This window comes from Uranotaenia lowii, chromosome 2, assembly GCF_029784155.1.
Source record: "Uranotaenia lowii strain MFRU-FL chromosome 2, ASM2978415v1, whole genome shotgun sequence".
NCBI classification, from domain to species: Eukaryota; Metazoa; Arthropoda; class Insecta; order Diptera; family Culicidae; genus Uranotaenia; species Uranotaenia lowii.
In genome coordinates, this window is record NC_073692.1 from 242,447,251 (window position 1) to 242,471,293 (window position 24,043).

Sequence of the window (24,043 nt, forward strand, 5' to 3'; positions counted from 1 at the left end):
TCGCCAATTCGCATCGCATCGCTCTTACTATGTCATCGGCCAACTCTTTTTTATTTGATACAATAGGATTTATTCTTTGAATCAAAGAATTTGTTTTAATTTCAAAGGTGAAAAATTCTTTGAAATAAAAGAAAACAGATTATTTTTTATTTGTCCCAGAATCAAAGTAATTTTCCTTAGTTTGGCGACTAAACAAAGGAAAATTCCTTTATCCTAAAAAACTTTTTTGCTGCGTGTGTACAAAGGTCAACAAAATTTGAATTTGATGTCGCGATTTCTACCAGTTCTACAGTGCTGTTTTGTTTCTGTACAAGTAGGCCAACAAATTTGACAGCAGGAAAACGCAAAGTATTCTTCTCGGCCAACTTCCGGCTTTGAGCTAACGTCAACGAATCGCTCTCTTTTGCAAAGTTGCTTTCATACTGTGCAGTGTTCTCTGGCCGGAGCTAAGGTCAATTTTTGACGACTTGCACGGTATTTTCCCCTTGACGGACATAAAAATGGCTCTAAACAAAGCTGAATTAGCCTGTGTGTACTCGGCGCTCATTCTTGTCGATGACGATGTCGCCGTGACCGTAAGTATCTCGAAAACCGTAACATGTTCTGGTAAATTTTGTAGTAGGTTAAGAATTTGTTTACATGCCTGTTAGCCATATGCCTAATTGAAATGTGCTTCAATCTTTTTCAGGATGAGAAAATCTCTACCATTCTGAAGGCCGCTAACGTTGAAATCGAGCCATACTGGCCTGGTCTCTTCGCCAAAGCCTTGGAGGGAATCAACGTCAAGGATCTGATTACCAATATCGGATCCGGTGTTGGTTCCGGTGGCGCTGCTCCGGCTGCTGCTGCTGGTGGTGCTGCCGCTCCAGCTGCTGCTGAAAAGAAGGAAGAGAAGAAGGAGGAAGAACCTGAAGAATCCGATGACGATTTGGGATTCGGTGAGTCAATATGCGAGGTTTCTATCTGGCTGTTCAATCAATGTTGTCTATTTTTATTGTTTCAGGTCTCTTCGGTTAGATCGCCTTCACTTCCATCGGGACTTGCGGGTTTGGAGCGTTGGGAAAGGGCAGGCCCATTACCCTGTCACGATTTCCCATCGCCCAAGTCCGCTAAACATTATTTTATATGCAGTACAGTTTTAATGTACATGTGTACAAATAAAATATAAGTTTTCAACTCGTTCCAAAAACAAACTTGTTGAAATGCATTTAAGTTTAAAATATTGTATAATCCGAAAGCCAGATTGATGCGTTCTATCTGAACGATCGTAGAAAAATCACCTAAATTCTTACAATCGTTACGACATTACATTTTTGTAGTAGTGGTTTTGACCATATTCACACTAAAGATGCGATAGGATTTAGTTGCTTCAACTAGTCGCATTTCGTTTTCTCATCTTTTTCTTTTATTCATATTCCTACTTGTTGAAGTTTTCTAAAGTTTGCAGAGGTATTATAAAAATCAAGTTGCTCAAAGAGATACACGCTTTGTATATTGCAAACCAATTTTCGAAAGTAGCATAAAGGATCCAGTCCCAAGCATGGTTTTGTGGGCACGCAAATCAACCTCCCAGTTTTCTAATTTGGATTTGTCGACGCATTTCTGAAATGCGATATTAAAACTCTGGCATGGCAGAATGGAAAATGTGCGATTTTGTAGTGGAATAATGGTGCAGTTTTCATAACACAAAAATATGGAGACCCACGGAAATTTGTTTTATTTTCAAGTTTGAACATACAATTATACACGTCCTCGCTTAAACGTACAAACATATTTTTTTGGGATTCCACTTTTTATAATGAATACGTTTGTTGATAAGAATATGATTTCGGAAAAGTAAGATTGAAACCTATAATTTATTTCCGAGATGAGCGTACACCCCTTTTTATTATATTAGTCTATAAATTGGGTTTCTCAAATTTTCGGTAGGTCTGTGATTTTTTTTTCTAAATGAATCATTAAATTGTTATTCATTTTTAATTTGCGGCTTTATCGGTGAGGGTTAAAGAGTTGAAATGAAAGACGTATAGAAAATCAGAAGAAAATTCTAAGGTGGTGAAAAGAGCGAAGAGCATTTGAAATAGAAGCTTGACCACATACTAAATTCTTTGTCCCGCACCAATTAACTGTATTGAAGAAGTAATACACAATAGAGGAGGCACTACGTTTTTCGATACAGTTAATTATGGGCACCATAACTGTATCGAAAAACGTAGTGCCTCCTCTATTGGGTATTACTTCTTCAATACAGTTAATTGGTGCGGGACAAAGAATTTAGTATGTGGTCAAGCTTCTATTTCAAATGCTCTTCGCTCTTTTCACCACCTTAGAATTTTCTTCTGATCTTCTATCCGCCTTTCATTTCAACTCTTTAACCCTCACCGATAAAGTCGCAAATTGATTTCATAAAACAAATTCACGGTGATTTCTCTTCTTAAATAATTGTTATTCATGTTAAACGTGTCTGTTCTATTATTCGTAAAGATACTATTTCAGAAACAAATGGGTACTCTTCTTCAATCCCAATGCGATTGACACTAATGGAAGCTAAAAGAGTTTTTGAAGGTGTCAGTAAAAACTTTACATTTACTTCACTCAATGAAAATAAATTCTTGACGTTGTGTAAGTCGAGGGATTGCGGTATTCCATCCAGTTTGCTTCTTCATGGAAACTGAAATGATACTTACTTTTAAAATTATATGAAAGCTTATCATATATCTAACGATAGCAAAACTATGTTTTCAAAATAATCATTTAAAAAAGTTTCATAATGCGATGCAGTTTTTGTTGTAGTTTCCATTATATTAGATGTTTCCTCAGAAGCGAAGATCTGGTTTATACTTTGTCATATAGAGATCTAACTTCTCCCAGAAAACCATTAAGCTGGCTTTGTCCAGATGCCGTTTCGTTCGGGAAACGTTCAAAACCGTCACGGCCCAACGTGCTACGTTAGCGTCCAATTTCATTTCATCATACCGCAAGTGGAAGGCCGCGACTGGGTAGATAATTTAAAAAAAAAAAACATTATGAATGAATCTTTAAGGTTTTAAGCAACACAGTAAAACTTACTTTTGGCAAAAATTTCAACCGGGTTACCATCCCAAGGCCACCCTTTGAATTGCCATGCTGGTCCCATTACAAAGACAGCCACCACTCGGTTCCAATCTTGAGCCGACAATTTAGACGGGTTATCGATAACTCGATAGGGTACTGTGAGACCACCGGATTTTTGACGCTAAAATGTGATATTTGAAATATATAGGTCCTGTTGCAAGTGGTCTTAAACATGTATTGTATAATCTACCTGTACCAACACCTCGTTCTCTCGAACTCCGCCTTTTGCCTTCTTTTCATCCGTAGTCAAAAACCTGCAAAAAACATAAGTAATGTCTCCAAATAATTAACAACAAAAAATGCGCCCTAAAACTTACTTTAAATCTTGAAGGATTTCGCGTGCATTGTACATTGTAATTAAACTAGTCGTAGCAGCCGGAATGATGATAATGGGTGTTTTACTCTGCCGTTTGCTCGGATTAGTTTGCGGCAATATCCGAGCTTGGGCCGTTGGTATCAATTCTTTAGGTCTTCCCGGTGGAAAACTAGGCGGAAGTACAGTATTGTTATTGTTGTTGCTAATATTCTGTTGCTGAGCTTTCTTTTGCGCGGCCGATCCTTCCGTTACCAGTTTGAGCGACATGCCATGATAAGTACCCATAGTGTCGATCTTGAAACCTTCGGTCTCCTCCTTTTGTTTGTTGAAGCGTTCCTGATCGTAACGATTATATTGAGCTGGTTGAGGTTGAGGACGAATGACCCGTGTAGGTTCTGGAAGCTTGATAGCTGGTGCCTGTGGACGACCTCGTCCTTCCTCTCGATTTTTGATACCTTGCAGTATAGCCAATATATTTTTCGCAAATACTTTTCCACTACTCTGAAGTATCGTTGTACGAGTACGCCACTGTCGCTCTCTGCTGATAATATCTTTAGTGGAATCGACATCAAAGTCCAAAATGGCACGCAGATCTGGTCCAACTCCCATGGTATCATCGTTATCCGTTTTTTTGATAGAGAACTTTTTATTGGCTAATCGTTTCGCTTTGATGGCAGCGATTTTTTCGACGGACATAGTTTCCGATAAAGATTTAATGTTGTCAATATTAACGGAAGCTTCTTTTTTGTTGACATCGAATCGAGCTGCTAGTTGTTCCTTCACTTTTTGCACCTGGGTATCTTCGTATCGAGCCTTTTTGGCCAAGTTATCAAGTGTATCCGATTCCGCCGGTCGTTTAATCTGGGTTGGAATTTCCAGCGGCGCGCTCTTGTCAATACTAGCGCATGTGTTAGTTTCGCCATTAAGGTACTGTAGCAGTTCCTTTCGATCAGGTCGGTTGACCGCAGGGATATCTTCGGCCGCAGCTTGTCGAACGTAAACCGAGTGCTGGAGGGCAACATTCTTTAATATATACAACAAACACTCCAAAGTATAATACTCTTTCGGAGCTCCTTTTTTGCCAGATCTGGAAGTTGAAATATGGTATTTTTTAGGCAAACAGTAGTATCGAAGCTATTTCAATGCGCGAAAGGATGAATTTCGCATTTTTGTATAATTTCAAGGAACTTACCCGTATTTAAGATAATTTGTTTTTACATTCTTGGGCCAGGAAAACTCTCCGAAAATGATCTGCCCATCTCGTTCGATAATTTCTTTTTTGTTGATGTTGTACTGTCGCAACAAGCTCAAAGGATCGGCCATGGTGCTGCAGGATACTTCCGGCTGGTGATCGGTAACAAATCAGCTAGGAAACTGACGAATATCAGGAAGAGATTTAATTTTCACTTTTGAAAGATTTTATTGAAATCAAGCACGAAAACACATCTCAAGCTCTTCTTCTTTTCCGCTGGCTGGCGTTCACCCCGATTGACGCTGTCAGTATCTGCACGCTACTCGAAAGGTGTATATTGGCTGGGAGACTATAAACCCATGTCTTGATATCAATTTTGTAGAACGCAGCCATTTTTTAAACTTGCCACGGCAGATACACAGTTTTGTGAGGTATTGTAAAGTAATTTAGTGGAAAATATTTTCAAATTCTTTGACTTTTTTGCCAAAAAGTTAAAAACATTCACATGTTTCTACTTAGATAATAATTTAGTATTAATTTAATTTCCACAGAAAAAAAATAAAAATTTTAATCATTTAAAATTGAAAATCCATAAATATTACATCTTCTATGGAAGCCACTGTCGGCTGCGTAAAGCTGCATGGTGGTTTTACGATTTTGAAATCATAATTCTTAAGTTTAACATCTGTTCGTTCAAAATCACCTTAAAATTTAAAACTAATAAGTTCGAAAAACTAAGTGATTTTAAAATGATACATGACATCTTGTTTACGCTGTTTTCCTCAAATCCTGATCTTCCTATCGAAAATTTCACGGTAATGTTTAGTTTGTTTTGAAATGTCGACGGAACGTTGATTGAACCTACGTTTATTTCAGATCCCGGAAGTAGCAGCCAGCTTCCTGCATCCGGGTGAAATAAAAATATTGGAAGATCTAATCCGGATTGCCAATCAGTATAAAGAATTAAAAAAGTTTATCCATCAGTACGGAACGCAATCCGCCGGGTTGCTTAAACCAAAACAACAGAAACCTTCCGAAGAACCTTTGGCCCAGGGACTATATTTACAAGCTTTTGCAGACGGATTAGATCTGGCTGTAAAATCTTACCGAGATCTGATCGTTCAGCTTGAGGCAAACTACCTGAAACGACCAAATTTGTCTTTGATTTTCATCTATCATCAAGTCAGCCAGTACCAGGCACTTTTTGGATTCCTGCTCCGATTAGTCGGGGGAATAGTCACTCAAAGGATCCATGGTTGCGCGTTATTGCAGTATCTTCAGCAGCATTGTCTTCATGGGGACGAACGCAACTATGAAGCGGTCAAATTGTAAGTTTTCTTCACGTTAACAGCTATAAATATATAGGTACTTATTCTGAATATGAATGTATTTTAACATGTAACCACTTTTCAGAATTCAAAATTCCGTGTACGCTATCTTTATTAAACAACTGTTCGGCTGGTTGCTGCATGGTAAATTCGTGGATCAGTTTGATGAGTTTTTCATCCAACACGTGGAACCGGTACGAACTGTGGGTTCGATTAATGATGGCCACGCTAGAAGTGGTGGAGGAGGAGCAGTAGGATTGGTTAGCAATACTGGAGGAACCGGTACCCAAGTTTCAGTGAGCAGTTTCTCTGACAACACTAGCATAAACACCGAACTCTGGCGCTACGAGATACGACGCGATGTACTACCGTATTATTTTCCAGCTAGCTGGGCTGAGAAAGTACTTTTCATAGGTCAAACAGTACTCATGTTGAACTGTGACCCTCGAGATAGTACGGAGAAAAAGCCAGCTGCTGAAAAGCGTACAATTGGTAATGAGAAAAAAATTGTTGCCGCCAAAGAAAGTTTGTGGGGCGATCAGGAGTTTGAGTTTTTTAAGAAATTTCATCAGCTGCAGGTGGAGAACAATCTTACTATAACCAAATTTGAGCACATAGTCGATGAGATTAAACTATGTGTAACGGAACAAATGTCGGAGATTGCCATTAAAGAGGCGGATCTAATTAAACAGTTAAATCTGATTAAAGATTACTATCTACTGGGCAGAGGCGAACTGTTTTCCGAACTATTGAGACAAACGCAATCTCTTGGAACACTGTTTGCAAAGGGTATAACGGATGCATCATCGAGAGACTTGAATCGAGCATTCCAGTTGGCTGCAAACAGTGTCAATATAACGGAAGACATTGACCAGTTTTCGTTCGTTGTTCCACCTAAAGAAGAAGTAGATAGTTTCTGTTACGAAACAAAAGGCATTCTCAGCTACATCACACTTAAGTACAAAGTGAAATGGCCTCTGCATTTATTATTTTCTCCAAAGACCTTGGACAAGTACAATGATATGTTCAGATTTCTACTTCGAATTCGCAAAATCCAATACGATATCCATCAAGTGTGGTCGTTTCAACGGGAACGAAAAATCAAGAAAAACTCGGAATTGCTCCAGTTTCGGAACAAGTTGATGTTTTTGGTGGATAATTTGCAATATTATCTGCAAGTCGACGTACTCGAGAGTCAATTTAGTATTCTGATGGGAGCAATCGAAGAAACAAGGGATTTCGAGAAAATTCAAAGAGCACATACATTATTCCAGGTGAATGTCTTGAGCTTGTGTTTTCTACTCTCAAACACAACTGAAAATGAGATGTCCACTACCGGGTTTATTCAGGTGAATGAAAACCCTGTTCTAGTGGTGCTGGACAGACTTCTGGGCTTAGTTGACAAGTTTTGTTCATTCTGTAATAACTGCAAAGATCCGATGACTAAAATTGAGCGACAAGAATTTAGCGGGTATGAACAAGCGTGAGTATCCTGATTTAGTGTTTGAGAAAGTATTTTGATTTTTTTTTATCATTTCAGTTTCAATAACCACGTTGACTCTCTTTTTAAACTTCTTATTGGATTGAAAGCTGGAGCTAGCAGTGCACCATTATCTCAACTTTTGCTTCGGTTGGATTTCAACTATTGGTTCAGTAACAATACACAAACCAGTTTTAATTAGAAAGTTCTATTTTTCATTAATCAATTGTTGTGATCCACTTCCATTTTTTGCAAATGCGCTTTCATAAGAATGCATTTGGTCATCACACAGTCGCAGGGCAAGCCATGTTCTTCCTTTTCTGCGTCCAATAATGTGAGTTGAAGATTGTACCTTGAAAGAAATATACATAATTAATTGATTTCCTTGCTAGTCATAAATAGCTTAGAATTGCTACCTTCGACGATGATCAGCATTTCTTGTCAAATTCAAACTGAAAGCGATAGGATCTTGCCTTTCGACAATTTCGCAAGCATTTTCCGGAAGTAGAATCACACTTTGTTTCCAGTGAGTTGGGGGACAACGTGGATTCGTTGAAAGTACAACTTCGTTTGCCATGTGGTTACTATCAGAACTAGGAAAAGAGCAATCGAACCAAAGACATACTCCTTGGAATTTTCCTGATTTCTGTATTATCAACACCTCTTTCATATCAAAGGCATTTAAATCATCGATGCTGATTTCTGTTAAGTCGAACCACGTCATAATATGTCCTTCATGAAGAAGTTGTTGATCGCTAACACTCATGATCTCTGGCTTGTCAGACTTTTGTTTCCGCAATTCTCTGCCAAAGCATTTCATACTGACTCCGGTGAGCTGTTCGAGTTCATCGAATCGACTTGGTACACTACAGGGGGCCACGAAAATTGTTGCCGTATCCGGGAACATCAACCCATCTGGTTTCAAAAATTTATCTCTAGCGTATATGACCGAATCCAGCATCCCTTCGTGCAACAGATAGAATCCCATCCACTCGGATACGATTATATCTACTTTTTCATAACCATTTGGTAGCTGAAATTCTTCGATTCTACATTCGAAAACGTCGATCACTTCTTCAAATCCATTCTCTCGAACTACTTCTCGAGCAAGCCGGGCCACGTTCGATGCATCTACAGCAAACACTTTTCTGGCACCAGCCTGGGCACAGAAAATCGACAAAATACCCGTGCCAGTTCCAACGTCGAGGACCGTTTTACCCTCAAACAAACTTCGGTTACCGAGAATGGCATTTTGATAGGCTTCTTGGCGGGGTTTATCCGTAAGCATTAACTGGTGAATCTGTGGAATTTAATTGAAGAAACCCTAAAAATGATTTTTCGCAAAATGGATAAACTTATTCTAGTGAGCTGAAATTATTTCTCGATGTAGAATCTTTGAGCGATTTGTCCATTATCACTCTGCTGTTTCGATGATCACTGTACCTACTTACTTCTAAATCTTCATAACTGTCGAAGTATGCTCCATTCATATCAGAAATATTTTCTTCACTCATAATGGAATACTTTTAAACTTTCAAGAAGCTTATATCAGTGTTGAATTCAATTTTTATAATTAAGTTTCTAAACTAAAATTAATGATTTCTTCTTCTTCTTTCTCTACTTGAACTGCATCGCAGTTCGGGTTGTAAGGGCCAGTGGCTAAGACTATATGCCCTGTTTCTTCGGTTCATGGTATTATAAATCGATTTTGATTTCCTTAATAAATTTAACTATTTCCTCATAATGAGTTAAATTCTTTGCTTTGAATAGATCCTTCAATTCTGTGTACTTTCCATTAAAGTCATATTTTACTCTTGTAGAGGTGAATCGTGGGCAAGAAAGAATGACGTGGTTGGAGGTTTCGGGTTCGTTACAAAGGTCGCAGTCAGCATCATCGATTACCTTGATCTTAGCCAGCCAGTACCTTGAAAAATCATGGCCAGCCATCAAGCGATTTAAGAGGCGCACATCTTTTCCGTTCAAATTCTTTCCCACGAACCAAGGCGATGTAGAAAAAACCGGTTGGATGGAGTGAAAGGTTTTCCCCTTTTCTAGTGAGTACTGTTGATACCATTCCGTAGTGCTTCTAGCCAGAGTTTTCTTAAGTGCGTTAAAACCATCCGTTAGCATGAACATATTTTCTATCACATGATCCGACTGGAGCCCGTGTTTGGCTAGTGCGTCAGCTATTTCGTTACCACCAATGGACACATGACTCGGAATCCATTGGATGGTGATTCGATGTTGAGAGCAGCTTTGGAGAATTTTTACCAGAATTCCTTCATCCTCCTTGGATTCCTGTGCATTTAAAAGCATCATACACGAGGCTTGTGAATCAGTGTAAATGACTGAGTCTTCTAGACACTGTTGCTCAATTATTTCAGTTGCTTTGTGGATAGCGATCAGCTCTGCAGAGGTGATGCTAGTTTCCTTTGAAAGCCTTAGTGATAGCCGTGTTCTTGATCGTTCAACAAAAATTCCTATGCCGCAAATCGCGCCTTCCTTGGAAGCATCCGTAAAAACGCGACCACGACTCCGATATTTGCCATTCATCACGAAGAGTGCCAATTGTTTCAGTCTAAACGGATTTGAGTTTTGTTTCGAGCTGGTCAAACCTTCCAAGTTCGGGAATATTTCAACGTTTTGCACATTGCCGGAGCGTTCGATAATTTGAATACGATCAAACACCTCTCTGTTCATCCAGTATGTTCGTTCTAAGTAAGTGTACTGGTTCCATTGATTCGTATCCTCAGGTAGTTGGATTTCTTTGAGTTGACGAGCAATTAAGTTATTTCTGGATATATGCCGGCAAATTTCTCTGGAGGCGATGTATGTGTGTCTAAGATCAACGGGCTCCTGTCCACTTAGAGCTACTAATACATTTCTAGGCGTTGTTCTTGTAGTTCCCGTCACCTTTCTTAGGCATAGATTGTTCAGTACTGCTAGGATATTCCGATTTGTTTTGCAGGCGTTATTATATATTGAGCTTCCATAGTCCATTTTGCTTCGGAAGAGTCCTTTTTGTATTTTTATCATAGACTCTGGGTGAGCTCCATATTTTGTCCCACAAAGTACTTTGATCATATTTAAACGATCTTGTACCTTTGATCTAACTTCTTTTATATGAACACCAAAGCTAAGGTAACGGTCGAATACTATGCCTAAATACTTATGACATCTTACCGACTCTAGAAGAGTACCGTTTAGAAAGATAGTGAGCTGTTTAACGCCATGTTGAAAAAGTAATGTTTTCGTTTTTTCTGGGTTTATCGAGAAATTTAAATTTCTGGCTGTTTCAGCAAATCTGCTTAAATAAGCTTCTCCGACTTCGTTGAGTGTGTGCAGCTGTTTTGCTCTTATCAGAATTCCAAAATCATCTGCATATTGTACCAGAACTACGTCAGGATGTTCGTTCTTGTGTAGATCTATAGTGTAGATGTTAAAAAGGGTAGGCGAGAGTACGTCACCCTGAGGAAGCCCATTATTGATTACTCTCGATAAAGTTTTATGCTTCATATGAAAATTGATCTTTCTGTTTCTCAGGAAGGATGTTATCCAACCGAGCACTTCATGTGGAGTGTTTATTTGTTTTAATATTTCTTCCAGCTTATCAACATTTATAGCGTTAAAGGCGTTCGATAAGTCGATACAGATCATGGCAGTCAGGAATTTATTTCTTTTGCTGTGTTTCAACCAATTGGTAACAAAGGTTACACATGTATTCGTCGAAGTGTGTTTGCGGAAGCCAAATGATGTTTCAGGGAGGATTTTATTAGCATCGAGAAAATCTTGTAAACGTTCTAGTACCGCTGTGTTTGCCATTTTTGTGAGAGTAGGTACTAAAGAAATAGGACGTTTACCTGCTGCAGTGCTCTGGTCTCGGCCAGGCTTTGGTATAGCTATTATTTTAATTACTTTTAAACTTTCTTCAAGAGCGCTTCGCATCCACATGCCATTTAGAAGGCAAATTATTTTTTCAGTTACAATTGGATTTAGATGAGTCAAAAGCTCATAGGAAAGATTATCTTCCCCAGGAGCCGATGTTTTCTTTTTAGAGGCTAATATCCTATACCAGGACTCTCTGTCCAACAAACTTCCAGTAAATGTACTTAGAGGATTTTCAACTGGTTGTGGGTCGTGCTTACCAAAATGCGTGTCCAAGAAATCCTCTGCCATAGCTTCATCGTCGTGTAACAAGCTGTTCTCTTTTTTATAGAAACGTTTACCAGTTAAGCGTCCCACCTTCTGCCATAGTTCCTTCGAACTAGTGAAGGGGTTAACTTCGTTGGAGAAGTCTTCGAACTTTTTGCGGATTTCCTCCCTCTTCTTCCTTTGAAAGATAGCAGCTTTTCGTTTGAACTCTAACAGATTAGCTGCAGTTGAAACTTGATTAAATTTTTTCCTAGCAGCTGTTTTGTCCCTCCACGCTTCATCTACATTTTCGGACCACCAAAACTTCGGCGTGTATTTGCTTTTCATTCTGTTGGCTTTATGTATTGTTTTAATTTTAGACGAAAACTCAGAGATATTGTCAAACTCATAGCATTCTAAGCTAGCAATTTCTTTGCAAATGAGTTTTTTGTTGAAGTAAAATTTATTGTTTCGGTAAGAGTCGGTTTTCCATGTTATCGACATACCCATGTGATGACTTCCTACCCCGTAGTCTAGAACGGTCCAGCAAACCTCATCTATTAAACTTGTGGAGCACAGCGTTACATCAATAGCTGAAGAACGTTTGTTTAGCTGTAAAGGCACAAATGTTTTGCTACCATCGTTGAGTATCAAAAGATTGCTGTTGTTAATAATTTCCATAAATTTTTCTCCTCTTGCGTCACATGTCTCATCACCCCAATCCGTGTGGTGTGCGTTGAAGTCGCCACCCAATATAATTTTTGAATGACGCTCAATGTTGGTAAAAATCCTGAATATCTGCCTCAAAATCTTGTATGCTGATCGATGGGCTCACATAAACCGAGCAAATAGTTAGATCTAACTGGGCAATCTGGATGGTTACTGTTTGTGTAAGTGGAGAGAGGTTTGAAGGTGTTTGTAATCTAATGTAATTCATTGTATTTTGAAGGAAAATTCCTACTCCTCCGTAGTTGTCGTTTCGTGAATGTGGGATAAAATGATAATTTGAAATGTTGTATCTGTTCGTGTTTTCTAGATCTTTACTCGTCCAAGTTTCTGACAGTATTGCCGCACAATAACCTCCTGCTGAAAGTATTCGTTGAACTTCAGCTTTATTCTTATGAATGCTTTGTACATTTGCTTGTAAAATTTTAAGTTCGTTTGTCGTAGCCATTTCTGGTTAGATGGGTTGTTATTCAGGGGTAAATGCGATAATATTGCAGGGGCTCATTTTTTGTTTAAAATTACAGAGTTTGCTAAATTGAAATGTTTTTTCGTACAATTTTTGAACAAAGCTTTTACTTCTTCCTGTGGTCCTAGCAGACTTATAAAATCTGCGTAGAAAGTCATCATTCTTTCTTGATAGTCTCGATCTAAAGTTAATTTGGCTTGACTTACCGCATTTTGCCATCTCTCTTGTTCTTCGACCTTCCTGGAGTTGTACATTGCTGTTCCACGGTTATTACCTGATAGTGTGGCAATGATTTCATCGCGCTTATCGTATGTTTCCTTGACTTTCGATGTGCTAGCCTCTTCTAATCTGGCCCTTTTATAGTTCGTGTTGTTCTGCTTCGGGTGATCCTGATAAGTTTTTACTGCCGCCTGCATTGGTTTGCGTTCCATGTTAGTCTTCGTCCAAGCTTCTCGCATAGGGTCCTTCCATGTATAGCTACCTTTTGTCATTTGGGCAAAACTTTCACTAGGTGTCGGGTAGTCTTCCGCGTTCAATAATGGGGCATAGAGATTCTGATTTGATACTGCGATTTGTTCTTTTGCTTCCGTATACGTCCAATTTCGTTTGGACATAAGGAATTTTATATCCTGCTGGCGTTTTCTCTCCGGGCACTTTCCATCAAGAGAGGTGTGATCGTTACTCCGGCAATGTGCGCACTTTTGTTGATTTTTGCAGTTTGCAAAGTCTTCGGCTTCTTCGTGTCGTTCGGAGCAGTTTTCACAGCGTTTTGTTCCCCTGCAGTTTGTCGTCTTATGACCAAATCTCAGGCACTGTCCGCATACCATTATCGACGGGGTAAACGGTCTCACTTTTGCCGAGCAGCAAAATAATTTTATTGATTCGGGTAACTGTTGTGATCGGAAGGTGATGCGAAGTCGATTTATGGGTTCTTTTTCTTTCCCCTTAAACATTCGACTAATGTTAACTATCGGAACATCGCTCTGGATGTCGCACTTTACCTCTTCCAAGTCAATATCAGTTGGTACTCCCGCAATGACACCCGTAATACATACCAAGTGGCTGGGGATGTAAGCTTTGTAAACGGATCCGGTTTTGCTTACTTCATCGACTAGTAAGTTGGCTTTCGTAAAGCTGCTCAGGAACACGATAATCTTCTTCTGGCTGACATACTTCATGTCCGTGATGAAGTTTTTGAATTGGTCCATTTTCCTTAAAGTGCTTCCAAGGGCAAATTTGTTTATTTTCCCGGTTGCGCTGATAGTTTCGAAATACACACGATATGGCGCTGAGTCCGAAATCTCATATCGAACATTGCTGTATTCCTTTTCTTTCGGGTTCCGCTCCAATTTTTCCGCAGGGTTTTCATCTCCATCCAATATGTCGGGTGGGTCTTTTCCGCCGACCATTTCCACTCCTAACCTCACTTTTGGGTTAGCTAGCGTCCTTTCGCGAATTCTTATATTTTCACTCCAAATGAAACTTTTTGCAAAAGTTAAATACAATCAGGCTCTTCGGAGCTGACTCGCACTTTCGAAAATATAAAATACTTCCACTTTTCTCCGATTTTTAGAGGTAAAAACTCGAAAACTCGACGTCTCGCTGAAAAACAGGTCTAGCCCACGCGGCGAAAAACATCGAATGAAATTAATGATTTAAAAACGTGCTGCATGCGCGTTTTATTTGCTGTCATTATAAGGAAGCCGAATTCTTATAAGATTTTTGTTTTGTTTTGCTTGCGAGCGTGGAAAAAGCATGCAGCCAGTTTTATAGCACTCGGATATCGGAACAAGAATTAATTTGTGACCTACGGTACGCCACCTAGGGATAAATTTTATTGCTACTCTACCGCCAAAATGTCCATGACATATGTCACGGATGTTTGTTGAACATTCAGTGTATCTTGCATGATTGCAAAAGAATCTAACAGATTTGAGTGTGAAGCTGTTTTCGCTTTTTCGCTGAATATTTTTCAAAAGTTGTTTGGAAAACTCTGGAAATGGAGGACGTAGACGAGCAATTAGCCGAAGAGCTACGTCTCAAGAGAATTTGTCGTTTCTGTCTAACACAAGAAGAACCTTTGGGCGATATTTTCGATTGCTTATCAACAAGCCCTTCTAAAATGAAGACGACGCCTTTGACGCTGCAGATAATGGCTTGCGTATCGATTGAGGTAAGAAATAAATACCTATTTGAAGTTTTTCTAATTTATTGTTTTTTCAATATTACGTTAAAGCCGGTTCTGGCGCTCAAATCTAAACAACTACCGAGTCTCAGCTGAATTTAGTTTAGCCAATTTTTTAGTCGCGACGCGTAGGTATTTTGAAGTTCATTTCATGTAGCGAACAGAGTAGAAAATTTCCTGATGCGTAATTCTCAAGATGGCGTCTTCCGAGTTCTCGAATTCTCTTGCAGTATTCCCATGATACTGTTATGAGAAAAAAAATGGTTTGCATCCTGGTTAGGGTAGGATGGAACAATAACACCTATACGGGATTTTTGAATATTAACGCTTTCAAATCTTTTTTTATATAAATATGCTAACAATGATATGAATTTTAGAAAATTAGTTACGGTGCACTGTTATATTAACAAATTTATCAATATTTTTTTATAAACAAGTTTGAAAATTTTAAATTATTTCGTTCTACTTTCCTTTCGTTTTACCAAATGACAATACTTTTTTTTAAATTGAGCTTGAATTGCTACAGACTTTTTCTTTCTTTTTAAAACATTTCATTTAAATTGAAATATTTTTTTTTGTTAAATATTTGGTTTTCGTTACTCAGGTGTATAAAGATGATGGCATGCCAAGCACAATTTGTGATTCTTGTCGGCAATTGATGGATCATTCTTACAAGTTTAAGCAAATCTGCAAAAAAGCCGATACGTTACTCAAAACGTACCCACTAACAGGAGTATGGCCCGAAAAGTTGCAATTGCCAGTAAATTTGTTTAAGGTAAGTTTTTAAGTATGTGTAAGTGTGCTATTAAAGCTTCAAATTGAGTATTGTCTATATTTCAGAATGCTCAAACCAGTCTTCAAATGCATAGTACCAAATCAGTAAGTCGTGCTCAAACCACAGTAACGAACAGTAAAAATAGTGAAGGTAAGATCATGCGCAAAACGGTAACAGTCCTACCTCCCTCGCCGGTCGAACAATTAACGACAACTGCATCTTCCAAAGAGCAGCATGTTTCTCCGTCAAGAGATCAGGAAGATGTCAAACCCAGAATTGTTAAATTGAGCATCGAAGATTTAAGAAACATAAAGCAGGGCGCTTTAGTGAAAAAAACTAATTTGATTCAAAAGAAGTCATCTCCGGTTAAGAACAAAACAGTTGAAGTTATTCAATCTCAACTTCTAGTCCCAGCATACAGCTCTTCAAAAAAAAGTCCAATGAAAAAATCTGCCGGTCAGTTACCAAAATCAATTATGAATAGTAACCTGAACGATCCGAAACCAGTGTTGCTCAATAGTTTGAAACCAACAAAAGTAACAGAGGAGCATTTTGTACAAACAGCAGAAGGAAGGCTTGAAATAATTTCAATGGAAGCACCGGAATCTGTTCAGATGGAAGCTAGCGACCCCATGAAAAACGCACCTCTGGTAAAAACTAATGTTTTCCCTTGCTCTGAATGCGAGCGGTCTTTTCCCCTGCGACAATTGCTGGATATCCACATGAAAAATCATAATCGAGAACGTAATCATCCATGTGAATTGTGCGATAAAAGATTTTTCAGCAAGTATGATTTAGCAAAGCACAATCTGACTCACACAGGATTGCGTCCCTATGTTTGTATCATATGTAATGCGGCTTTCTCACGGTCTACACTCTTGACGAGACACCAAAAGGTATTATGTTTTAACAAAGTTTTAAAACACTAAAACACGTTTAAACAATGATTAAAAAAAGTTCAATACCATTACGATAATTTGTGTACAATAAGATAAACATTTGTTTTATTTACAAATGGTTTTATTAAGGCATTTTATTCATTATTTTGTTGTAGGTTCACAAGGATCAACCCAAATTTGTTTGCATGTACTGTGAGCGTACTTTCCTTTCAAATGACGAACTGCAGAAGCATGTTGTGAACCATCAGAAAATGCGTCCGTTCCAGTGCCAAAAATGTCCGAAGAGTTTTGCCTACAAGCAAGGATTAGAAAGGCATGAGGTTGTTCATTCAAGCAATCTACCGTTTCCTTGCGAGCACTGTGATCTAAGTTTTGCTAGCGCTGGAAAGCTTGCCCGCCATTTGACTGCGCATGCCGGAAGCAGACCTTATCCTTGCAGACTGTGTTCGAGATCATTTATGCTCAGCCACCATCTCACACGGCATTTACGGGGTCACCAGGGTGGACAAGGATCCTACAAATGTGTCGAATGTGCAGAGATCTTCTGTGGTCAGGATGATCTTATCTACCATTCGGCTGTTCATGCCACGCAATCACTAACTTGCCCACTTTGTCGAGAGCAATTCGAAACTGTTCGTATGGTAACAGATCATATAAAACTTCACTCAGAAGGACTGCAATACGCTTGTGATTATTGTGATTTATTGTTTCACACTGAAGAGCGGTTGGATAATCATTGCCAACAAGAACACTTATCAGTATTGGCTATGGATCGCACAGTTTCGGATTCGACTTCATTCGAAGAAAGTGTTGAACCAAGATCTGAATTTATCACAATCGAAGAAATCAATATACGCACTGATGGTAGCAAGGTGATTACTACATTCGTAGACGGAGAGGAACGAAATAAAATGATCGTTGGCAGCCAACCGTTGCCACATACTTTAAAAACAGAATTTACCGCCGAAGATGCAGAAATTCGAGATGAAATTTCTGAAGATGCATTTGAAGGTTTGTACTTAAATTTTTACTAACTATCAAGGTTAAAAAATCGAGTAGTTGATTACTTTTTATAACAACTAACTAACTATTCTCTTTGTTTCCATTGTTTACATTTTAATTTTGATAAAGAATCGCAAACCGAGGGAGGTTGTTTCTACGAGAATGATGGAATTGGAGAATCTACGAATGAAAAATCCAGTGAAATGCCTACAAGAAGCGAATCTACAAAAATCCTTCCTTCGGAGAAATCACCTCTTTCTCCAAAAATACTTAATGTAAAAACTGCAACACAGTCAAAGCTAGACACATTTTTCAAAAAATCTTCTCCTATCACTAAAAAAGATACCGATGATTCTGTCGGTGCGGCTTTGAAAAAACTTCCAAAAGGAGTTGTAGTTAAAACAACAATGAGTAAGCCTAACACAACAGGACAGCTTCCAGGGAAACCAACTATGTCAACTACAACGTCATCTAATGCTTCTATCACTGAATCTTTGAGGGTGAAATCAACACCCTCTAAAAAAGAAACAAAAGAAAGTCCAAAGCTGCCTCAAAAAACAACAACGATTAAAAAGGAACCAGTCCAATCTCCTCCTAAATCAGCAACTAAACGGCCTCATTCACCGGATTCATCACCTAAAACACCGCAACCACCAACAAAGAAATCTGCCATAGAATCTACTAAATCAGTCGTTCCAGTGGCAACTAAAAGTACACCGATCAAGTCGACGTCGAAATCCGATGCTTCGCACTCAGTTGTTAAAAAGGGTGGAACTTTCGAGATGAAAATTGGAAACAAAATGGTTAAGGTCCAGAAAGTGGTGATGACTAAAGCAGAAGTGGCAGCGATGACTCGTGATGGTAAAATCGAAATGCAAGGCAACACAATGATTTTGAAGCAGCCAAAAGTAAAAAAGTAAACATTTTCCCTCACTGGCTTAAATCTGACTATATAAGAATGTACAACTATTATCAACTTTTAAAGAACTTTGACTAAATAGATAAAGAAAGATACATGACATTTTAATTTTCTACTTAATCTATTCCAAAATTTTGCCCCAAATTTAATATCCGAACATAAAATGAAAAAGAAACTTGTTTTAATTTAAGATGTTAAAACTGTTGTTCATTACTTGATTTATCGGTGAAAAGTGATGTCCTTTTTAGCAAGAAAAAAACATCTTAAGAAATTTAAATTTCATAGAAGGATAGAAAGTTAGAAGAAATGAAAGATGGTGAAAATGAACGGGTAGAATTTTATTTAGAAGCATTATCATACCATTTTTTTTCAGCGCCGGCCAACTAATATGAAGTGGTAGATACACAAGCGAAAAATTGCAGAGCGAACGAACGAAAAGATGGCATGTGACTACCACCGATGCTATAATGCCGTGTTTTTTTTTTTAATTTTTTAGCCAATATTTTAATTTAAAGTAATTTATTGCCGTAATTTATGTTTGTTACTTGATTTATCGGCCTTCTCGGTCAAGAGTGATGTACTTTTTAGTAAAAACATCTTAGGAAATTGAATTTTATATATGGATAGAAAATTCTTCCGAAAATTTCGTTCTCCTTTTAACGCTTAACTTGAGATTTTGCTTAGATTGTTTTTTTTTTGTAAATCCTTTATTTGAAACGGCTCATACCTTAAGGCTTTAAGGAGCCAAACTCGTTTTTTTTAACAATTTATTTCTTAGCTTAACACTTTTATTTTAGAGGAAAAGAGAGATAGAAAGGGAAACATGAAAATAAAAAGATTCATAGGCGAAGATCGATAGCTTTAAGGAAAAGGTACATTTCGAACATGTAGTCCAAGTCAAGCATAGCCAGCAACTTCTTACTTAGATTTTTGTTGCTCCGCTTATGATTGTGAAAATATGTTAATTACAAGCTACGGGATGAACGGATATGTGATAAAGAAATAATTCAAGTATATTTTAACATTTTATTTCTAGCGTATAATAACTTAGGCACACATTTTAATAATAGAGTAATGGCATAAATGTTAACACTTAAAATTCGCTTTCAAGGAACTAATGCTAATAATCGGGTTGAAAATTGTAATCAAACCAGTGTTTCTGCAGAGCCAGAAATGGAAACGATCGAACCTGTGTGTGATTTAATTCTTGCTGAAGAAATATTCCATTAATGAATATTCGAAATCACTTATGTCTATACCACGTTCACTTATAAAGGTTTTAAAATACTGTTTCTTCACTGTATGTTTCTAAGCCATATCATGCTTGCCATCCAGGCGCCTCAACTGAAATTTATAAAAAAAAGATGATGAGTATAAATATATGTTCTTTTAATTTGCTAGTTTAGGATACGATAAAATGAGAACAAGATAGTTAATTGATTTAAAAGATTGCCATTAAAAGACGTTAGTGATATCTTTTTTGATTATGCTAGCTAAATTATCCGAAATACCTAGTAGGTAATTTTTTGAATTTATTAAAAATAAGTGATTATTCATTGTGCCTGCCTTTTTCAAATAAGTGAATATAAAATATTAGTCATTGCACAAAAAACACAAGTTTGGAAAAAAAATCCTTTATATTTACCTCCTACAATATATATGTAGGTACTTTAGATTTGTAATGTAATTGCCTAGGCATCTTCATCGATGTATTTCAATTTAAGATGCGTATTGAATGCCTATGCAATTGTCATTTGAATTGGCTCGTTAATATTACTTGTGACAAAATTCAGTGAATTCAATATACTCACCTCTTTTTCATCGGCAACAGTTCGGTAGCGTTCTGTAGGTTCTTCTGAGCGGGGAGCTTTGAAAACTTGACTATAGAGGAGCGCTGCACAGATACCTCCAAGGATTGGACCAGCCCAGTAGACCCAGTGACTGTTCCAGTTTTCGTTAATGAAAGCAGTTCCAAATGAACGAGCAGGATTCATGCTGGCTCCGGTGTATTCAACTACCCCTAAATGACCCAAAGTAACGGTCAGTCCAATAGCTAATGGAGCTACAAATCTTGAATCTGGTTTATTTTCGTCGCATACACCAAACACGCATAAAACCAGTATGAAGCCGAGGAAAAATTCAATACCCAATCCCTGCATGTCCTGCACGTGTTCTTTCAGGCCTGTATGTCCCAAACCATTTTGGTAGGCTGCAGGTAGGAGAGCCTTCAACAAAAAATAATACAATAAGTATAACCGTTGGTAGTTCACAATATAAAATAACTTACTTTGAGAGCGGCGGTCCCAGCTACTGCACCAGCACATTGAGCAACAACGTACATCCCAGCACGGATAAGGCTTACTTTCCCTGCTGCCAACAGACCAGCAGTCACGGCTGGATTGATATGACCTCCACTGATGTGGCCAATAGACTGAAATGAATAAAATTAGGTAACTATCAGAATCTTTAAATTAAAATTAGTTTCAATTTTTTTTTTCATTTAAACCGTCACCAATGATAAAACATTTTTATAGAAGGCGACAAATAAGTTTTGTCAATAGGTAGAATAAAATTCTTTTCAATGTTCACCCACATGTTTACCTATCATTGAAAGTGCATTGTTCAAACGTATTTAATTTTGAAAAGTAGTCAAGTACGCAGCCTACTAACCCGCAACCATGTGCACGAACCACTGTTGCTATAATCTTGCATGTCCTGATCTGAAAGAAATGCAAGTATGCAAGTAACCCTATAAGACGAATTTGAGGGACCACAACAAAAGCCGAAAAAAGTGCCCCCCGTTGTTGAAAAAATAGGTACCTCATTTTTAAGAGCAAAAAATATACCGTACCCGTAAAGCCTGCAAGTAGACATTTAAGCTATGAATCGTTATCGATTTTGATCAAAGACGTTCGTCAACGCAATTTACAGCTTGAGTGAAATAAGCTAGTTATTTTAAGGCTTGACAAACGCTGTGGTTTGGTGCACATGTGAATGTGTTGCATTTAGAAAAATGTCCCCCCTTTTGCAATGCCAAGTGGAACTATACGAGGTCTGCTAAATAATAAATGGCAGTATTCGCTTATCTGCTGTTCAGTGTTGGTGAAGACCTTTACAAGATAGCAGACATTTTTACACGATCTGGTGGTTGCTCATTGAAGCAATGCAGAGACTATTTAGTGTGTCAGAGACGTGAAAAATTGTTTGAATATTATATTTCTCAGCAATACGACAGCCGCACCATGTCGATCGAATCACTAGACAGCTGCGATTATGCCTATCAGGATTCTCCTAATTCTACGAGATCGCTTAGTTTGGACAAAAGTTCTGCCACGGATTTGGTGTACACCTTGGAAAACATTACCGAGGTGTCACCGGGATTGAGTTTCGTCATCACCGGGAATATATTACTAACATGTGAACGATTTGCCATTAACTTGATGCTGAAAAACTCTGACTTGGCATTACATTTCAACCCGCGACTGCCCCAGAATTATATAGTGCGCAATTGTCGAGTTAAAGGAATATGGGGAAAAGAGGAAGTGGCTTCCCCGTTATCTTTCAATCTTCACCGTGGACAGAAGTTCAATATCCAGATTTTGGTAACCGACAAAGAATTTCTGATGTGTGTAAATGGACGTCATTTTAATTCCTTTCAACACCGGCTGCCCTACAAAAAGATCTGCTCAATGGAAGTTAAAGGAGATGTCCGAGACGTGGCAGTCGAACAAGTGTTTGTAGAAAACTATCCGGATATAATCTTGGAGGAAATCGCCTTGATTCCATGCAACCAGCTTCAACTTCCTCCAATCTCTGATTCTAATCTCAAAATAATGCCTTACACAGGTCTTCTGATGGAAAGGTTTTCCAACGGAAAAGCGCTGCACATTCGCGGTCGCGTTAAACTTTTGCCCCATTCATTCTATGTTAATCTTCAAAATAGTCATCGTGTGTGGCCCCATCCAAACATCTTTTTTCATCTGAATCCCCGGTTTGGCAATGTCGGCGGCAAGCATGTCATTTGTCGTAATTCTTGGATGAATGGAAAATGGGACCGGGAAGAACGATCTGAAAATGTAACCGATTTTATGCCGGGAAAGGTGTTCCATTTAAAAATAATATGCACCGATGTTAGCTATCAAGTGCATTTAAACGATAAACTTATAGCCGAGTTCATTTTTCGAGATAACCCGTCGCACGTGGACAGCGTTTACATACAAGGAGACATTAAGTTGTATGATGTTTTACTTCAATCGGCCTATTAAACTTTAGAAACCTTTGAGATCCCTGTACTAAGTCAATGCTAAGGCGCTAGAGAGAGAGACTATAATATCCGAACAATAATTATGAACTAAAAAGCAACGCGAATATTTACAAATTATTTACCCATCAATAGGCATGTTTATATAGCTCAATAATTGAAAATTTTGGTGGTGCGATTAAATGCTATTCTGTGAAATAAAAGAAACAATGCAAGAAAAAAAATAAGTGTACGTTTTATTTGCCGATAAGCAGGACCTATCTTAAATCTTATAATGTGTTGTCTACTCTTAATCTGGGGGCATTGATAAGTGAGCAATGCAGGTTAAACGTTCGATAAGATGATACGTACCAATCACAGCTTATCAAACGAGTGCCTTTCTGAAACGTGACCCATAGATTCATCAGAGGAAGTATATTGAGTCATAGCAGTCTTCATTCACCTAATAGCCTGAAGGTATAGTGTATATTTTTTGTAACTTTAGCTTATTTACTGAAAGATGTCGCTAGCTCAATACTACAACAAAGTAAAACCAAATTTTCAATGAAAATATGTGTGAACTTCAATCATATTGAAAGGTTATGAGAGTCATTTTAAGTAAAGTCCGTAAAATTTAAAATAATTTAAAACGTGTTTAAAACATAAACCTAATATAAAATGATATGAAAAAAGGGCAAAAATACGTAATTTAAAGTATTTGAATTTTGTTTCACGAACCGTTCGAAAATTCAAACACGTCGAGTAAAGTTCTTATAAAAATTTATTTCACTGATACCTTCAGAGAAATACGTACACAGGGGTAAAGGCCAGGCAGTTCCGAGTCGTGCTAAAAATAGCGACGGCGAACAAAATCAGAAGAAGAAGGGGTAAAGGCCACACTTCTCGTTAAAATGAACATGAAAATTTTTATTTCGTCTATAACTCAACAACGCGACTAAACAAGATTTTGTACCATGGTGGAATCGATGAGGAATGGTTGAAAGATGAAAATCAAACTGGTTTTGTTGTTTAAAACCTCATAGTACTGTTTTTAATTCCTATTCCCCCGCCATGATGAAAAATTCCGCGATGGAAACCGGAGTAATCGGAATAAAAACAATTCTAGAAGGTTATGAACAATAAGACTAGTTGGATTTCCATCTTTCAACAATTCCCCATCGACTCCACCATGTTAGAGCAAGTTCACTGGTGTTGGGAAAAAGTGGTAGAAATTTTAACATTTTGAAAATTTTACAATGCACAAATGTTT

The 24,043-nt window shown here is 38.0% G+C and overlaps 7 protein-coding genes across 13 annotated transcripts in view; 4 read left to right on the plus strand and 3 right to left on the minus strand.

Moving 5' to 3' along the window:
- The first annotated feature begins 377 nt into the window (after positions 1-377).
- Positions 378-1,207, plus strand: LOC129746824 (60S acidic ribosomal protein P1). Its single transcript, XM_055740711.1, has 3 exons — positions 378-575; positions 689-938; positions 1,004-1,207. Exons 1-3 carry the CDS (start codon positions 501-503, stop codon positions 1,015-1,017), a joined length of 339 nt encoding a protein of 112 aa, XP_055596686.1. The 5' UTR covers positions 378-500; the 3' UTR covers positions 1,018-1,207.
- A 1,247-nt stretch (positions 1,208-2,454) lies between these two features.
- On the minus strand, positions 2,455-4,940 carry LOC129745318 (parafibromin). The gene is made up of 5 exons (XM_055738309.1): positions 4,623-4,940; positions 3,432-4,517; positions 3,305-3,368; positions 3,070-3,235; positions 2,455-2,995 (listed from the first exon to the last, which is right to left on the minus strand). The coding sequence occupies exons 1-5, from the start codon at positions 4,751-4,753 to the stop codon at positions 2,817-2,819; spliced, it is 1,626 nt and encodes a 541-aa protein (XP_055594284.1). The 5' UTR covers positions 4,754-4,940; the 3' UTR covers positions 2,455-2,816.
- A 330-nt stretch (positions 4,941-5,270) lies between these two features.
- LOC129748211 (gamma-tubulin complex component 4 homolog) lies at positions 5,271-7,635 on the plus strand. The gene is made up of 4 exons (XM_055742723.1): positions 5,271-5,437; positions 5,499-5,950; positions 6,036-7,433; positions 7,491-7,635. The coding sequence occupies exons 1-4, from the start codon at positions 5,372-5,374 to the stop codon at positions 7,630-7,632; spliced, it is 2,058 nt and encodes a 685-aa protein (XP_055598698.1). The 5' UTR covers positions 5,271-5,371; the 3' UTR covers positions 7,633-7,635.
- LOC129748212 (uncharacterized) lies at positions 7,232-9,055 on the minus strand. 3 transcript variants are annotated; one of them, XM_055742724.1, is made up of 3 exons: positions 8,882-9,055; positions 7,847-8,730; positions 7,232-7,782 (listed from the first exon to the last, which is right to left on the minus strand). In XM_055742724.1, the coding sequence occupies exons 1-3, from the start codon at positions 8,942-8,944 to the stop codon at positions 7,653-7,655; spliced, it is 1,077 nt and encodes a 358-aa protein (XP_055598699.1). In that variant the 5' UTR covers positions 8,945-9,055; the 3' UTR covers positions 7,232-7,652. The 3 variants fall into 3 exon arrangements, with proteins under 3 accessions (XP_055598699.1, XP_055598700.1, XP_055598702.1); XM_055742725.1 differs by having other exon boundaries at positions 7,847-8,754; positions 8,882-9,000; XM_055742727.1 differs by having other exon boundaries at positions 8,874-8,997.
- Positions 9,056-14,596: 5,541 nt separating this feature from the next.
- On the plus strand, positions 14,597-18,685 carry LOC129748233 (zinc finger protein 37-like). Of its 2 annotated transcripts, XM_055742760.1 has the most exons (6): positions 14,902-14,926; positions 14,990-15,066; positions 15,543-15,713; positions 15,779-16,609; positions 16,768-17,623; positions 17,744-18,685. In XM_055742760.1, exons 3-6 carry the CDS (start codon positions 15,561-15,563, stop codon positions 18,532-18,534), a joined length of 2,631 nt encoding a protein of 876 aa, XP_055598735.1. In that variant the 5' UTR covers positions 14,902-14,926; positions 14,990-15,066; positions 15,543-15,560; the 3' UTR covers positions 18,535-18,685. The 2 variants fall into 2 exon arrangements, with proteins under 2 accessions (XP_055598734.1, XP_055598735.1); XM_055742759.1 differs by lacking the exon at positions 14,990-15,066 and having other exon boundaries at positions 14,597-14,926.
- An 860-nt stretch (positions 18,686-19,545) lies between these two features.
- The window catches only part of LOC129743444 (aquaporin AQPAe.a), a 66,543-nt gene continuing 62,045 nt past the window's right edge, over positions 19,546-24,043 (minus strand). For 3 of the 4 annotated variants that reach the window (XM_055735480.1, XM_055735477.1, XM_055735479.1), the window contains exons 4-7: positions 20,821-20,964; positions 20,345-20,758; positions 20,179-20,272; positions 19,546-19,877 (exon numbers count right to left, since the gene is read on the minus strand). In XM_055735480.1, coding sequence (XP_055591455.1) covers positions 20,225-20,272; positions 20,345-20,758; positions 20,821-20,964 — 606 coding nt within the window. In that variant the 3' untranslated portion in view covers positions 19,546-19,877; positions 20,179-20,224. The remainder of the gene's footprint in view (positions 19,878-20,178; positions 20,273-20,344; positions 20,759-20,820; positions 20,965-24,043) is intronic. The other variant, XM_055735481.1, reaches the window with a different exon arrangement.
- On the plus strand, positions 21,304-23,026 carry LOC129743443 (galectin-9-like). The gene has a single exon (XM_055735476.1). It carries the CDS (start codon positions 21,602-21,604, stop codon positions 22,796-22,798), a length of 1,197 nt encoding a protein of 398 aa, XP_055591451.1. The 5' UTR covers positions 21,304-21,601; the 3' UTR covers positions 22,799-23,026.

Coding starts and splice junctions, on each gene's coding strand:
- LOC129748212 (XM_055742724.1), bottom strand. CDS start 8,944: ATGAGTGAAGAAAATATTTCTGATATGAATGGAGCATACTTCGACAGT. Junction 8,731..8,881: donor ACAGTTATGAAGATTTAGAA/GTAAGTAGGTAC, acceptor TAAATTCCACAG/ATTCACCAGTTAATGCTTAC. Junction 7,783..7,846: donor AATGCTGATCATCGTCGAAG/GTAGCAATTCTA, acceptor ATTTCTTTCAAG/GTACAATCTTCAACTCACAT.
- LOC129748233 (XM_055742759.1), top strand. CDS start 14,753: ATGGAGGACGTAGACGAGCAATTAGCCGAAGAGCTACGTCTCAAGAGA. Junction 14,927..15,542: donor TGGCTTGCGTATCGATTGAG/GTAAGAAATAAA, acceptor TTCGTTACTCAG/GTGTATAAAGATGATGGCAT. Junction 17,624..17,743: donor TTCTGAAGATGCATTTGAAG/GTTTGTACTTAA, acceptor ATTTTGATAAAG/AATCGCAAACCGAGGGAGGT.
- LOC129745318 (XM_055738309.1), bottom strand. CDS start 4,753: ATGGCCGATCCTTTGAGCTTGTTGCGACAGTACAACATCAACAAAAAA. Junction 4,518..4,622: donor ACAAATTATCTTAAATACGG/GTAAGTTCCTTG, acceptor TTCAACTTCCAG/ATCTGGCAAAAAAGGAGCTC. Junction 2,996..3,069: donor GGTTGAAATTTTTGCCAAAA/GTAAGTTTTACT, acceptor TTATCTACCCAG/TCGCGGCCTTCCACTTGCGG.
- LOC129746824 (XM_055740711.1), top strand. CDS start 501: ATGGCTCTAAACAAAGCTGAATTAGCCTGTGTGTACTCGGCGCTCATT. Junction 576..688: donor ATGACGATGTCGCCGTGACC/GTAAGTATCTCG, acceptor AATCTTTTTCAG/GATGAGAAAATCTCTACCAT.
- LOC129748211 (XM_055742723.1), top strand. CDS start 5,372: ATGATACATGACATCTTGTTTACGCTGTTTTCCTCAAATCCTGATCTT. Junction 5,438..5,498: donor TTCCTATCGAAAATTTCACG/GTAATGTTTAGT, acceptor CGTTTATTTCAG/ATCCCGGAAGTAGCAGCCAG. Junction 5,951..6,035: donor AACTATGAAGCGGTCAAATT/GTAAGTTTTCTT, acceptor ACCACTTTTCAG/AATTCAAAATTCCGTGTACG.
- LOC129743443 (XM_055735476.1), top strand. CDS start 21,602: ATGGCAGTATTCGCTTATCTGCTGTTCAGTGTTGGTGAAGACCTTTAC.